This window comes from Poecilia mexicana, unplaced genomic scaffold (genome assembly GCF_051168715.1).
Source record: "Poecilia mexicana isolate PSO_F unplaced genomic scaffold, ASM5116871v1 scaffold_18, whole genome shotgun sequence".
Classification (NCBI taxonomy): Eukaryota; Metazoa; Chordata; class Actinopteri; order Cyprinodontiformes; family Poeciliidae; genus Poecilia; species Poecilia mexicana.
In genome coordinates, this window is record NW_028263387.1 from 2,580,624 (window position 1) to 2,595,838 (window position 15,215).

The window sequence follows — 15,215 nt, forward strand, 5'->3', positions numbered from 1 at the left end:
TTATAATTTGTCACTCTTCACTATCCATAGTTTCTGCTTTTCTGGAAAAATACAATTTTTGATCGACTATGAAAAAAAAAGTTTTATTTTTATTTTTTTACCTTGAAGGTTATTATTTATGTGTCAATCTCAAGGCCCAAGGGCCAAATCTGACCCTCTTTTTCATGTGGCCATCTCTTGATATATTAATTTGTAGGATTGGATATCATAGAAGATCACAGATTAACATTATTATGAAGTAGAAAGAAAATGGTGGGTGAATGTTGGTACTGGAAACATGCTTGTCAAATATTTTCACAAATAAAAATGAAGAGAAGCATCAACAATGTCCTTTACTTTGATATCTCTAAATAAAACCAAGTCCAATCATTTTCTTCAGAAGTCACCTAATTAGTAAATGTAGCCCTCCTGTGTGTAATTAGATCAGAATCAGAATTATGCAGTAAAGGTTTGTTAGGAAACATTAATAAACGGACATAAATATCAAGGAACCCAGCAAATGAGCGAAGATGTTTTATTTAGAACCAAAGATTGGTTCCCTAAGTAGGAGCTGGGAACTGAGCTGTCAGGTGTGAAAAAAAAAAAAAAACTTTGGGGAAATAATCACCAAAAATCACATTACATTTAATAATGTGATTTTAAAGAGATTTTACATAGGTTTAATTTTTGTTGTGGCACACTTGGAGAATCTGAGGGAGTCTGTTGCTGAAAATATTCTGAACAAAGCATGTCTACAACACCTGAAACAGGGAGACATGTTTGCTTCATGTCAGTATTTATGTTTTTCTTCACCGCTTCATCTGCCACATCTTTCTCTGCAACCCCAACTGTGCCTATGCAGCTGGTCAACAGAGCAGCACATGAGGGCATCTATGCATTAAAATTCCCCATCTGCTTTCAGTTCATGAGTTGATTTCCAAGGTATCAGTTTTAACTGTAAATGTCATATTTTCATTAACCGTTAGCAGAATATCATTAACAGAAAAAAGTGTTAAATCAGTCTGTGTACAATGTGTTTCACTTGGTGATTAAGTTGTTGAAATAAATTATCTACTCAAAATGCTCAAATTTATGTATTTGTATAACTAAATCAACTAAGCCTGAAATCACTGGAAATATATCCAAAAAGTAAGTCAGTCATAAGAATCAGAACTTAAATCTGAGGTCACTGCAGCTATTTCACACATTGTCAAAACAAAAAGTGTCAGTAATCATTCTTTATGTAGTTTAGGTTGACATGGTTTGATGAAGAGGCAAGTGCTTCAAAATGAAAATCAAAGTCTGCTGTCAAAAAGCAACAGGAACAGAGAAAACTATTCCTGTTGTTACATAACATTTGGAAAGGCAGCCAAGAGTTCCTTAAGAGGAAAGGGGGGGAAAAATCCTTGGCAAGCAAACAAAGGACCTTACAAGGATGAAAAGAGAAACCAGGGGCACAAAAAGGTTACTTTGATAAGTTTATTACTAAACCAAGCAGGGTTTCAACAGGTTTTCATTCAAAACACAGGGTTATGCCAGAAAAACAAAAATTCCTCCATCAACCTGAGGGACAAAAACATTCAGGTTTTTGCACAAGCGACAGAAAGACAGTGAACATTGTTGTCAGAGCAGAGCTGCTGGACCGAGAACGTTCTCAGACAGCTGGATGTTAGCAGGACGCCACATCACATCACCATGGAACCAAACATCAAAACACTGGACTCTCCTTCCTGTTCAGAACCACTCAGAACTACAAATGGTCTACACAAGTAACATACACTTCACTTATTACAAAAATATTCATCTTATTCAGCTCAAAGCCAGGACAGAAATATAAACTTGTCACTTCAGAGTATGAGGCGTCTCAGGTGAATCATGCAAGCTGAAACCAGAGGAAGTTGACTGCAGAACCCGGTCTGATGGATTCAGCAGAGAAAGATGACGACTAACTGCTTGGTGAAACCTGTGCTCACATCCACACAAAAACCCGTGTTCCATTTTTAAAAACAGAGAATAAACTAAACTCCACAACTTTACAATCTTTATGAACAGAACCTTTGTTGTTTCAGCAACAAAATGGAGGACCAATAAAATTAGAGCACTGCTTGTAGATTTTTCTTTTGAGTACTTGGACGTTCAGGATGAAGCATCAGTCAGTTGATAGCTGGTGCGTAATGTTCTGCAAGGGGGTGTGAAAACTTTTCTGTGGCAGGATTAGTTCTGTGGAGGAGGTGGAGGGGGGGCTGGGGGCATGCCGAAGGGCGGCATGCCAGGTACCCCCATGCCCATCATGGTGACAAAGTTAGAAGGGTCCATGGGTGGTGGTGGTGGTGGGGGGGCATACATCATGCCGGTTGAGCCTGGAGGTGGAGGAGGTGGCGGTGGGGGGGCTCCAGGGGGCAGTGGGGGCTGCACTCCAGGGGGAGGTGGAACCATGGACTGGGTTCCCATGGGTAGCGGCGGCTGGGCTGCAGACACCGCAGGCTGTTGGGGCTGTTGCCATGGTGGCAGGCTGCTGGAGCCGGGGCTGGAGGTGGTGGTGGTATCTGTAAAAACATCAGAGATGATGTGAGCTGCAGGTTGGGCCTGAACACATACAAAATGTTTATGATGATTTCAGACCCAATTTTGATCTTCTGACAATGACACCCTGATTAAGACGGCTCTAAAGATTTTATTTCATTTTATTTTTAGAAATTTTTCAGTGCTAATGGCCTTCATCTGCCAACAATCTGACAGGAAGAGGGAGAAGTCCGACGACCAACCGTCTGGATAATCTTAAAAGATTTTCTTGCTGTGTGTGGTGAGCTGAGTGCGATTTGGTCTGCTTGGCAGGATCTCAAACTGCGGATAATGAACATGTTGGATGTCTTGGCCTGATGGCGCAGTGTGTGATGTTCTGAGCGCAGAACATCACACACTGTTTGTGTGGGAATCCAACACAGAGACAAAACAACTGCAAGTCCAGTGGACGTTGGAGACGTCTTTGTATTGTTTTTTATGTTCTCATCCACAAACTATTGCCATTCCTTCTTCCTAGTCGGCCATGTTTGTTTACTCTAAACTCACATTAGTCTCAAGAGGTTTTGCCAGATTTCCTGTGTGACATGAATGTTGGTGAGTGAAACCAGTTGGTATGTTGCTCCTGCCATGTGACTGAACACCACATACTTTAAAACTGATTCTGTTATAGCTACAATGTTCGATCACCATGTGGTCTCAGGTTCTGAAGCTGTTGCCATGTGAACCAGGCGTTAGCTAGCCATGTCAGTCAGCTCAAAGACCAGAAGTGATCTGATTTTTACTAGATTATTTCACAGACCGCTGAGCTGCTCTGATCAGACATGAATTTGACAGCAAGTACATTTACAATATTTACAGAATAATTTCACATGTGCTCCTTTATTTCATAATAAAGTCCCAGTGTAACAGCAGCACACAATTCTATACTCTCAACCTGATTTCTGGATAACAGTGTGGAAACTCTTACTCTGTTGCCAAGGTAGAGGTGTACTTGTTGCCATGCTGCTAGTAGGGGGTGGGGGTGGAGCCTGCTGCTGCCATGGTGGCAGGGGAGCAGACGGAGGAGGAGGGGGCTGGTTGCCAGGAGGGGGTGGTGGGGGTGGCATTATACCCATGGGAGGAGGCAGCAGACCTGAATGGAGGAGAAAAAGTCACGATTAATTCCCTCTAATGAAACACACCAGAGTTTCAGCTCCACAGCCTCTGCTCTGTGGCTGACCTCTGACCTTTCAACACAAAACTAAGAGCAATGTATCTCAGAGGTCCGCTGCTTGAAGCCATGGCCCGGCCCTCAGATCTGCTTATAGTTTCTAAATACAAAATGCCGTCAAAAATGAAACTAATGTAGCAGAATATGAGAGTCTCACCCATGGGGTGTCCGTGAGGAGCCGGTCCCTGACCCATTGGAGGTGGAGGGGGCTGCATCCAGGGTGGAGGCATGCCATTAGGGTTGGGAGGCATAGGTGGTCCTCCCATGTTGGGCATGGGAGGAGGGAAGCTCTGAGGGCCTCCAGGCCCCGTGGGCCCTCCCATGCCAGGATAGTTCCTGTTCTCAGAGGGACCAGAGCTCATCCATGGCGGCCGGTTCTGTAGAACAAAACGAGTCAATGAACACACTCCTCTGAGCCAATCAGAGTGAGGACCTGGGACTCTCACTAACCGGAGGAGGCTGGTTGCTGTTTGGTCCAGAGGCTCGGGGGGCTCCTGCTGGACTGCTGGAGTGTCCTCCTCCTGAAGACGGCACCGGGGCCTCCCCCAGCTCCGCCATGAGGGACAGATACTCCTTGTCCATACGGGCCTTGTCCTGGGCCGACTGGGGGGGCTCTCCACCAGTTGCTCTCTGGCCTGCAAAGGTGCTGCACAAACAAATAGGAAACACTGCTGAACTCTGGAGATGGAAGCAGCAGCATGCACAGCCTTCCCCACCATTACCTGGTGTACTTGCAGTCAGACGAAATGTGACCAGCTCCTCCACATTTGGTACAGAGGGTGGTGTTGGTGATGCTGCGGGGCTCGGAGTTCTGCCAGGGACGGAGGATCCTACAAACAAGCAGCTTCTCTTCAGAGGTGCCAACTCAGATTGAAAGATCAGAGTCTGGGAACCAAAACAGCACCGACCTGTTATCGTCCTCCCTCAGGGTGCCGTTGAGCCTGGCCAGCTCCCTCAGCTGCATCTTTCTCAGGTCGTTCTGATCCTCAGGTGTCTCGATGCCCTGCTTCAGGATGTTACGAATCTGAACACAAATTGGAATATTAGTTGATACAAAGCTGTTCTACTAAATGCAGGCTGATCTGCTGGCAGCGTGTCCTTCTGGAGCCAACCTGTTCCACAGCTTTCTTGACGTTCTCCATGGTGTTAGCAGTGACCAGGGCATGCAGCGGCTCGTCCTCACCAGGCAGCATCTGGCCATCTTTACGGCCGACTTTCCCTTCCTTCACAGAACCTTTTCCTCTGATCATGATCTTAGCACAGCATTCTTTCTCAATGTTTTTCAGAGTGTTGCCACTAAAAACAGGAAAACATCAGAATCTGGAATTTTATTTTAACATAAACCAAGAGGGAGCATAAACAATAACATAGTTAACATATATGAGTGAGCAACACCAGCCAATCCAGCTTACCGGGGCCCAATGAGCAAACCCACAAAGTTGATTTCAGGGTATTCATCTTGGGGGATCATAACTTTGTCGCTCACTCTGGTGGCTGGAGGCCTGAAGGGGAAACACGGAAAACGTTTACAGAGAGAAAGCAACAGTTTTCTGAACAACTAAAAGTTTACAAGAGAATTCTTTTTTTTTTCTACACAAACATTGATCACTAGGAGCAGTTAACAGGAAGACTGGGTTTTAATGAATTCTATTTGGAGCATGGTGTCAGAAACCTGACGCCAAATCTTCTGCTGCATCTCTATAATGACTTCTATCCAAATATATACATCTCATGTTAGATATGACCTTGTGGCTGGTGCTGCAAGGACATTCTCAATGACATCTGTTGCTGGAAGCTCCATAGGATCAGGGAGTTACTAATGTGGTTCCTAAAATGTTAATGCTCAAAACCTAAAAGAACTAAGTGCACTGATAAATTGGGCAACTGATAAAACTGCAATTTGTTTTATCAGTTTGTTTTTTGTCAACTTTGCCACAAAAAAAAAAAACTCCATTTAATAAAAAAAAAAAATGCAATTGGTGTACTACTAAAAAAGACTTCATGTTTGATTTTAATTGAGTAAAACATCAGAAAAAGTGTAAGTGGTAAGTGAATTCAATGTACATGTAGAATCTGCATATTACAAGACTCCCTGTTGTACAAATTAAAATTCTTGAAGGGGAGTGAGGTAGAGGACATACTTGTAGTCAGCTGGAGGCTTGAAGTCGGGGTTGAGAGCAATCATTTCTGTGATGAGGGAGTGGCGCTCCTCCTCAATCTTCTTCCTAGTGCGATACTCGCGGGTGTTCAGCCTTTTGCCCTCACTGTTGTAGATGGGCTCTGGAGAAGGAGACCTACAAGGAGACAAAATACAAGACGCACAACAATGAGGCCTTTCTACAAGCAGAAGCTCTTCCATCTACAACCAAACAGGCTCCCTAAAGCTGACTATGACTTCAGAATGTTGGGACAATTTGCATCTTAAAGAGATTTAGTTGGACTCATGGTCAGTGCAAAAGCAAAACTAAGCAAAAAGAAGTATGCACTGACATGTAAAAGGTTAAGAGTCCATTCTGTCATACCATTCATTGTTAGATGGTGGCAACCAAAACGGCTTAGAGGTAATTAACCCAGTAAAATGGAGGGGCATCAACAGAAGAAACATACAATAGAGAAAAGAAAAAAAGCCCACACCAGTCTCCAGTCTGGACACAGCCACTCATTAAAAAGCACATGGGTGGGTGTGTCCAAACTTTTGAGTGGCACTGCATCTAAAAAAATGTATAAATAAAGTCAGAACTACACCTGCATACAGGATTTTTGGCCCACAATAAAGCACAGGTGAAGGTAAAAACCAAAGCAAAATTTAGAATGCTAAGCAGGGTCGCTGGCTTTGACGAGTGCTTGGTGCTGACGTGGTGGTAGAGGGCCGTACCTCTCCGTGGAAGCTGAAAACCTGTGTTGGCGTGTTAAGAAGGCCCTGCACTTGAAAAAGAGTTAGATTGACGTGGGGTAATTTGGGTTAGAGGAAAGGAATTAGGATTAGATATCCACATGTTCCTACGCTCTCTTAACAGAGAGCAGCTTTTGTGTCCATGTGAAGAGTTGGGGGGAGGGGGGAGTTTTCCTTTCAACGGTGACAACCTGTAACATCTCCCGAGCCGTTTCTCTTACGTTGGACAAGGGGATGGTTCACAGGACTGCTGCGGTTCTTCTTATGTTTTGGATGCTGTGGAAATGTCTGAGAAACTAACACAGTGTGCAAGTTCAAGTGGCTTTAACTAGCAGAGGTCAAGTGGACACACTGAGGGCAAGTCACTTCCTGTAAAAACAGATGCTTTATGATCCTACGTTACAGACTGGCCACTTCTAAAACAAGCACAGCTCTGCCCAGTTTCTTCCAGATCTCAAGAGTCCAAAGGAAAAAGGGGAGTACAGCCCCCTTCACTGCAGGGAATTGTTTAAAGGCGTATGTTAGGAAAAACTCAGATGACCAGCAACAAATCACTCGTTTCCAATCTTCCTCACTGTCCTGTTATATGCTTTGTACTCGCTAGGAACTCAAACACTGGCAAAAACTTAAAATAATCACCATAAAAAAGTCAAAAGGTTAATGTTCCCCAAAAAAAAAAAAGAAAAAAAATCCAAATTATCCAAGCTAATTTACCCCCAAAATATGTTCAAGTCAATATGCTTTCTGCCAAAATCCTGCTTCAACAGAAACCATTTAACACATGTAGCATATTGTCAATAGTTTACATGGTGCTATAAAGGAGATGGTACAGAAAGTGGGTCAAACTGTGGCGGTGGCCAAATCTGAAGCATAAAATTCCACCATTAAGTAAAATGAGTAAGGTGGAGATATCCCAAAATATTTTATTTGCTCTGGTACTGACCCAACTACATTATTAAACACTAATTTTAACAAATATTGTTTTGTTTTTTTTTAAACCCAAGGATCAAACATTTCACATGTTTTCTTTTACATGTTTAGGCTGCGTTCACACTGCAGCCAAAAGTGACCCAATACCCTTTTTTTTTTTTTTTTGACGTAATGCAACCTGTATCTGATCTTTTCATGACAGTCAGAACAGTACAGGTCGGATTCTTTTTGAATGCGACCCATATACGATATGTATCCGATTCAAATGCAACCTAACGTCCAGGCTGCATTCATCCGAACTGAACATCACTGATGCTCAACAAATCTCACTAATCTGTGTCCTGATGTGCCATGACGGTCTATAATGAGGATTAAGTTGTTAATATGCTGCTCCGGTTGGACAACAACTTCAAATATGTAAGCTATGCTCCACCGTTAGCCTCCATGTTTACTTCCGCAAACACTGAGCACTACTTCTTTTTATGGTGGTTGGCAGAACACTGAGAACGCTGACACTATTGCGCCCTCTACTGCTCATGCGGGACACTTTCAGGTCGCTTCTCCGTTCACACTGCAGAACACATACAGGTCGCATTCTTGGCAGTGTGAACGGCTCCTGCAAAAAAATTGGAATTGACAAAAAATCGGATTTGGATCACTTCAGGCTGCAGTGTGAACGCACCCTTAGCTTTTCAACTAAACCTTACTGTATTTATTTTGAGAATTTCTTCCCATTTCATTCAAAACATAAAAAGGTTTTGGAGAGCCATAATTCCTGCAACAAAGAAGAACCTTCCATTTTCTCAGTCTTCCATTTTCAAGGACAGTTAAAATTTTGGGTTAAAAAAAAGTTGGATTTCTAGAATGGTTTCTAATTGTGTTTAAGTTTAACAAATGACTGAAATTATTGTGACTCGGAGCTCATTTCAAGCCTCTATTAAGAATAAACATTTACATCCTAAATGTCCTTTTCTCCTCTGCTTTGGCCTCATGGCATTCAAAACAACAAGCATTTCATTCTAAATCCCCATTTCATTCAGAGACCTTTAGTTCTGAAAGATTCTTTCCTTTGTTCATTAAATTGTTCCTCTTTTTGTTTTCCTGTGACAAAACGATTTGGATATTGGGCTCCAGGTGTTACCTAGCACACCCAGATGTGTGCTAGAATGTAAACAATGCATCAAAAAGGTAAACTAACTCCTCACATCAGACATGTGGCACAGAATCCTTAACATTAAAGTGACAGTTTAGTGTTTTCTTTCTGAAACATTAACGAGGTTATGAACTGTAATATTTTACCAGTAGTGGATCACTCTGGCATCTTTCAGAAAACTGACCAATCAGAGCAGAGCCATGACTAGCATGGATTTCCATTTCTCAAAGTGATTCTTATCTCAAAAGATATCAAAGCAATTCATGCAAACAGCTACAGAACCTTTGCATTTTCTCCAAGTGGTTATTGACAAATCTGTAGACATTTACACTGAGGACCATGGTGGGTAGCAGCAGATAAATGACATTGGCTTGTAAAATATAAACTGAAATGTGAAGCTTGGCCCTGGTGTTTGGCAAGTTGCTAACAAAAAGCTAAGCCTATTCAAATGAAAATGTTCATTTAAACGTTTCTAAACATGGAAAAGTAAAAAAAAAAAAGGACAAGTGCTGACATGCTATTTATAGATTTAGTAAACTGTGTTTGCATAAACTGCAATAATATCCTTGAATAACTTGAAATTATAACACAACTTTAATAAATGGCCTTGTTGTTGGCACCCCTCTGACTGGTTGTTTACTGCAACAGCCTGAACTCTTTATCCAAGCAAAGGATTTTTTAAAAAAGGAGGTTACTATCTGACAAAAGGTGAGATGCTAAATAGTTATAAACTCTAAAGAACCATTCTGTGTGGAAAAATTGACTAAATTCTAAATAATTTTGACACATTTTTCAAATCTTCAATTTAAGGCTGCATATGCTTTGAATTGCTAATAACTCGGTGTATTCCATACAGATCTGATGATCTGATGCTCTCCAAGCTTCATCTTTTAAATGTAAAACTCAACTCATATATTACAGTCTATATTTGTTTAGGTCATTGTTATTTACTGGTCGCAGCTTATTTTTACCTTCCTACGTGTATAAATATGAAGTTTATTCTCCCTTTTACAGCTCTCTCCTCTGGGGGTGGGTGGTATGTTAGTATTTGTTTATGTACTGCTGTTATTGTCATCTACAAATACAATACTTAAAAATATTTGAACAAAAAAAGAATCATTTAGAAAGAAATATGCATTAATATCCTATGTGGAAAAGCTCAATAAACTGAAGCAGAACACCTAACAACATTACCATAATCAACTTCATGTCAGATGGGTGTCCCAACTGTCCATAATTTCCTTTTTTCTAGTTTATTTTTGCATAAGGCAATATTTTTAGCACAGAACTAACGGCTATCATGTTGAAGAGGGCCTATAGGTTTGGAATCTATTATTTTAAATTCCATTATTTTTACCCAGGAATCAAAATTCCATACAAAAAAAAAGATCAGAATGTGTTTCAACAAGTTACATTTAAATTCAGAGTAGGGCTGGGCGATTTATCAACTTTGTTGCTTACAAAAATTCACATTCTGATAAATTGGTATTTTATTTACAAGTTTACTCATTGGGCTTCCGCAGTTCAGAGTGATGTCAGCCCGATATCTTTTTTTTTTTTTTTTTTTTTTTTACTTTGTGTTTATTTTCACAAATTCTGATCAACCAGCCACAAATGATAATTGAAATAAAAGCAAGTTTTTAAAAAATATTTTATCATTTGTAACTTCCCTTTAAATGGGAGGGAAAAAAAATTTAGGTTAAATTTTGAAGCTATGTCGCCCAGGCCTAACTCGGAGCCTCCACTGCACATCATATTAAATGATGACGTGCCTTTTCTGTCTACATCGTATCCTCTGTTTTAACACAAGATGGAATTTTGCCCAGATGCTACAGGATGTTGTACGCCCCCCACATAAAGCTGGAGATGTTGAGGCAACACACCATTTATACCTAAAGTTTACATTTAGTCTTTAAAAAATAGAAAAATGTTTGGTTTAAACTTATTCAAAACATTTTCACATCATATGAGTTTTACAGATGTAATTCAGTAGCAATATTGAACCGTCAAGTATTGATAAAACTAACTTTTTTAAAAAGCTAAATAATTCTGGTTACAATTACCAATTATATTCTTTATTACTCCTTTTTGGACCTGAGCTGACAAACAAATCAAGACCTCAATTTTTCTAAACAGTCACTTAGTGAGGAGGTAGATAAGTAAACCTTAGACCTTTTTAACTAACACTAATATAAAATAAAACAAACATTTATAGTGAAAAATCAACATTAGTCTTCCAAATAGGCAAAAGGTAGAGAAAGTGTTACTGTTTGAGGGTTTAATCTTTTCCAACCTGTCCTCAGGGTTAACAGGGATTCCCAGGTCTCCTGTACGCAGTTTACGAGTCAGGTCTTCAATCTGCAGTTGGACTGGAAGAATTCAGGTTAGGAAAGAAAACAAGGATGGAGAGAAATGTGGTTACCACAGCAACATCAGAGAGAGAGTGCTCTGCACTTCAGAGAGCAAAGTCTCAATCACTACTGCAGTAAAGACAATTGGTGAGTCTGTTAAAAAGGGAGATCAAATCAACATGGTAAGACTACAGCAGAAAGCTGGAGTCCTTTCTGGTGCTACGCACACATTGTAATCACAATGAATATGCCTGTGAGATCATTTCAATTAGGGTTACAGACAACCAACCTTTGTTCCACAACGATTAAGCATGAGAACATGTCAAATGATGAACCATGGTTCCTAAAAATGCCTGCCACCTCATCAATACTTCAAACAAGGCTGGGGTTGACTTCCATGAGCACAGCTGCACTCCGTTTAAAGGCTTCGGCATTTTAAGGACAAACTTGGTCAATTTGTTTTTTGTTTTTTTTGTTGTTGCAAGTTTCAGTAACAGAACAGGTGATTACAGTCACATTTGGCACTCCACAGATCTAACACTGAGGGGCTGCTGTGACACAAAGACAAGTCTCATATTCAGGAGGCAATGAAGAAAGGAATAGATCAGAGATTTCATGCACATTATGAGAAACGGAAAGGAGTATCCCCTTGAACACAGATTCATTAATCCTTCAGGTGATTATTCTGAGTTAAAGAGGTGGATACGCATCCTGTAACTCAATGTTCACAACAATTTCATTCTGAAACTCTTGTTTTAGGGGATCTACTTCATGAGCAAACTAAGTGTGACAAGGAGGGTGGATAGAGATGGATGTTTACATACCAGTGAAGAACAACCATTACCAATGAGGGGACAAAGTCAATACTGGTGTTAGTTACCTCTACAAAGGGACTCATTTAAATTAAAAATAGTTCAACATTTGTTCCTGTGGGAGAAATGTTTCCTCCTGGGAACAGCTTACAGTGAAACTGGTTAAATTGAACATGTAGTGCAAGCAGACTGAGAAGTCAAGCAATGCAATTTTTAGTTACTTTTTTTTCTTCATAACATTTCCCCTCCTACAGTTAACATTCATGCATCTTGAATTTAGTATTTAAGTCCTAATGAATTAAGCAGTGCTGCTTCCAGATGTCAAACCAAATATTAAAACTTTAATCATTTATACATCCAGCTGTTCCTTCATGCATTGATAGCATCATCAGTTTCTATAACTGGATCAACACTGATGTGCTACAGTTCTCATCTGGTTGCAGCAGAGGCCAGCCCTTTCCTTAGATTTACTTTCTGATTCCGTTACTCATCACCAGCACAAACTGCTTTTGGGCCAAACACTTTACAGGTTACATTTTCACTCAAGTAACATGATTATTCTGGGGGGTAGGGGGGGAGAGGGCTACTCTGATCAGACAGTTTTTATTTTATTCATCCATCACAAGCTCTTGTTAATGGTGTCCAATGGTATGCAAACCAAAAGGCTACAGAACATAGCAAAACCACTTGCAGAGAAATAGCCATCATGACATCTTACATTAACATTTATAATAATTATTGCTCATCAGGATTTTTTTTTTGCTTTGTTTCCACAGCTGGAGCAAGATTTTACATACAACACTTAAAATATATAAATTATATATTACTTTGAAAAAAATTTGATTTAAGATGTTAGCTACATATATTTCAAATGATACTTTTGGACCATTCCAGCTGCTGGGAACTCAGCAAACAATAAATAACAGTAACACTGATGACATCAGAAAACAAGAACTTTAAATGCAATTAATGAAGCATATCACAAATACCATTTAAAGCCATATTTGATATTAGATAATTAGCATTTACCTATATAAGCTCTTTCCTGGTCTCGGGTGAGTCCAGGGGGAATGACAGTGGGCATTCCTGGAATGACCGTCTTCTGATCTGGGGTCTCACTGCTCCATCGACTCTTTTTCCTTTTCTTTTGGCCAAAATCTAACAAAATAATATTCCAATATATCAAACTTTTCAGTGATACACTGCAGGATCAGCTAAAGATACTTTTATCAAGACAGCCCTAAATGAACACAAGACAGTTATATCAAAAGCACAATGAAACTTAGAAAAAGTTTGTTAATTTGTGTGTTTATTTGATTTATTTTACTTAAACAAACTGGACAATTTCATAATTGGTTGTAAATAAAGTTTAAGTTAGTTTTTATCTACATTTCAAAGTGGAACCATAATGCTTACTTTGAACAGGGAGCCTTTTTGTGACTGTCCACTGTTGTTTCTACAGGTAATAATATTCTCACAAAACAGTTGCAACTTTTCCAATGGTGAAACTGTTTAAATTTCTAGCCACAGAGATGTATCACCTTGGTACAAATGCCATATTAATGTCATTTTAAATCAATGTATTTATTATAACCATTTTGAAAAGTTCACTAACATACTAAACTTTTCAAAATCCTCACTTTCCTAAAACAAGTCATTTTTGTCAAGTGTCCCCTCATCCCCCCAAAAATTACCACCATTATTTAAGGAAAGTGACTAAAAAATAGTGCATCTTGTTGCAGCCCAAAACTTTACTCCAGAAAACAAAAGAACTAATGGACATGAACCAAGGGTTGAAAGAAAACAGTTTAGGATTTCGAACTGAAGCCAAACAAAAGCAGTCCAAAATCCTTTAAATATGTGGAATAGCCCTTTACTAACGTGCCATATAGGAAGCTAACTTCAGGGTCATAGAATATATCTGTGAATACAAGCCATATTATGCTACTAGATATAATTTCACTTTCAGGAAGTTAAAACGTTTCCTTGATGTACCCAAATCTTTAGGAGGAAAAGTTCACTCAGTAACAACACGGCTGTAAATGCTGTGAACTAATAAACGTTAGCAGACGATGCGGACTCCATTTCATGAAGGCCGGGGCTGTTATGCGGCCTAAGCGACGACATGAGGCTAACAAGGTTTCACTAACTTACCCGTTTTAGCCATTCCGGATATCACTCCTTGTTGTGGCGGAGCCTGGGTCGAAAAACCTGTCCCTGGACTAAACTGGTGCGCTGGAGAGAAAGCAGTGCTCGGCATAGTACCCGGGTAACTCTGGAGAGAAGGGAACGACCCAGGGGGTGCCGGAGTTGGCATCAACCCGTTGCCAGCACCAGGCCCTGCGTCAAACCCGCGTTTAGCACCGATACTGGGGTGCAACTTCCCGAGGGGAGTTGCATTCGCTCCAGTGGCCATTTTCACGCAAATGTCCTTTAAAATGGCTCTGAATCAATAAACTACAAATTCAGTCAAGAATAGTTTAATTTAAACAACGTAGATTTCTGATAGCGTTGTCCGTGGGACCAATGCCTAATGCTTTAATCAAAATGGCGCCTGACGGAATTTTACAAAGCGATCCCGGATAGCATGTCTTAATAAAACGCTTTGCTATTGGCCAGTCAGACTTTTGTACTCTGGAAAGTCATTGGCCAACTTACCTGTTTTTTTTTTTGTTATATTTTGTTTTTAGCGCGATTATTTTTATGAGATAAAGTACCGTATAGAATAGAATATAAAGCATATCTACTTCACCGCTCTGGCACGATGATCAAAACACATTTCATTACACCTCACCGGAACAAAAACACTGGCGCAGCAACTGTTTATATGGAGATTAATTTCAAATTTGCTTCAAACGACTAGAAGCTATAAAATAAAATAATGTAAAAAATAATGTTGAATAAAGTAAAATAATGCTGAAAAACCAAGGTGTTAAATTATTTATCTATATGCGTTTCCAGTACATTATACATCCTGATTTTGTATTATAAAAGTAAAATTATTTACCTCAATAAAATTATTTAAGTTTAAAGTCTGACAACATGCTTAACATTTTCTAAGCATTTCTTGACCAGATGTGGCACTGGTTTCAAGCAATTTCTTGAGAGCCTTTCTATTCTCAGGCTAATTTCCCACCTAAATATTAATTTCTTTCGATAAGAAAAAACATCACAAGTCATACAAAACATTCCTCCCTTAAATTCTATGATTTTACATATAATGGGTAGAAAAAGTATTCACATCTTTTAAGCCAGGCATGTCCAAAGTGAGGCCTGGGAGCCATTTGCACAAATCAAGTATGAACCAAATCTTGCCAAAAGTGGTTAATACAAATAGACACGTTGTATTTTGGGGGATGAGTGA

General features: G+C 39.9%; 1 protein-coding gene and 1 long non-coding RNA gene across 2 annotated transcripts in view; one reads left to right on the forward strand and one right to left on the reverse strand.

Annotated features, from left to right (window-relative positions):
- The window catches only part of LOC148153861 (uncharacterized), an 82,039-nt gene that overhangs the window by 63,695 nt on the left and 3,129 nt on the right, over nucleotides 1–15,215 (forward strand). The gene's annotated exons all lie outside the window — the stretch shown is intronic.
- sf1 (splicing factor 1) lies at nucleotides 1,445–14,434 on the reverse strand. The gene is made up of 12 exons (XM_014988089.2): nucleotides 14,006–14,434; nucleotides 12,881–13,009; nucleotides 10,982–11,057; nucleotides 5,854–6,006; nucleotides 5,125–5,214; nucleotides 4,825–5,008; nucleotides 4,621–4,736; nucleotides 4,435–4,542; nucleotides 4,163–4,358; nucleotides 3,870–4,089; nucleotides 3,470–3,634; nucleotides 1,445–2,525 (listed from the first exon to the last, which is right to left on the reverse strand). Exons 1-12 carry the CDS (start codon nucleotides 14,265–14,267, stop codon nucleotides 2,194–2,196), a joined length of 2,031 nt encoding a protein of 676 aa, XP_014843575.2. The 5' UTR covers nucleotides 14,268–14,434; the 3' UTR covers nucleotides 1,445–2,193.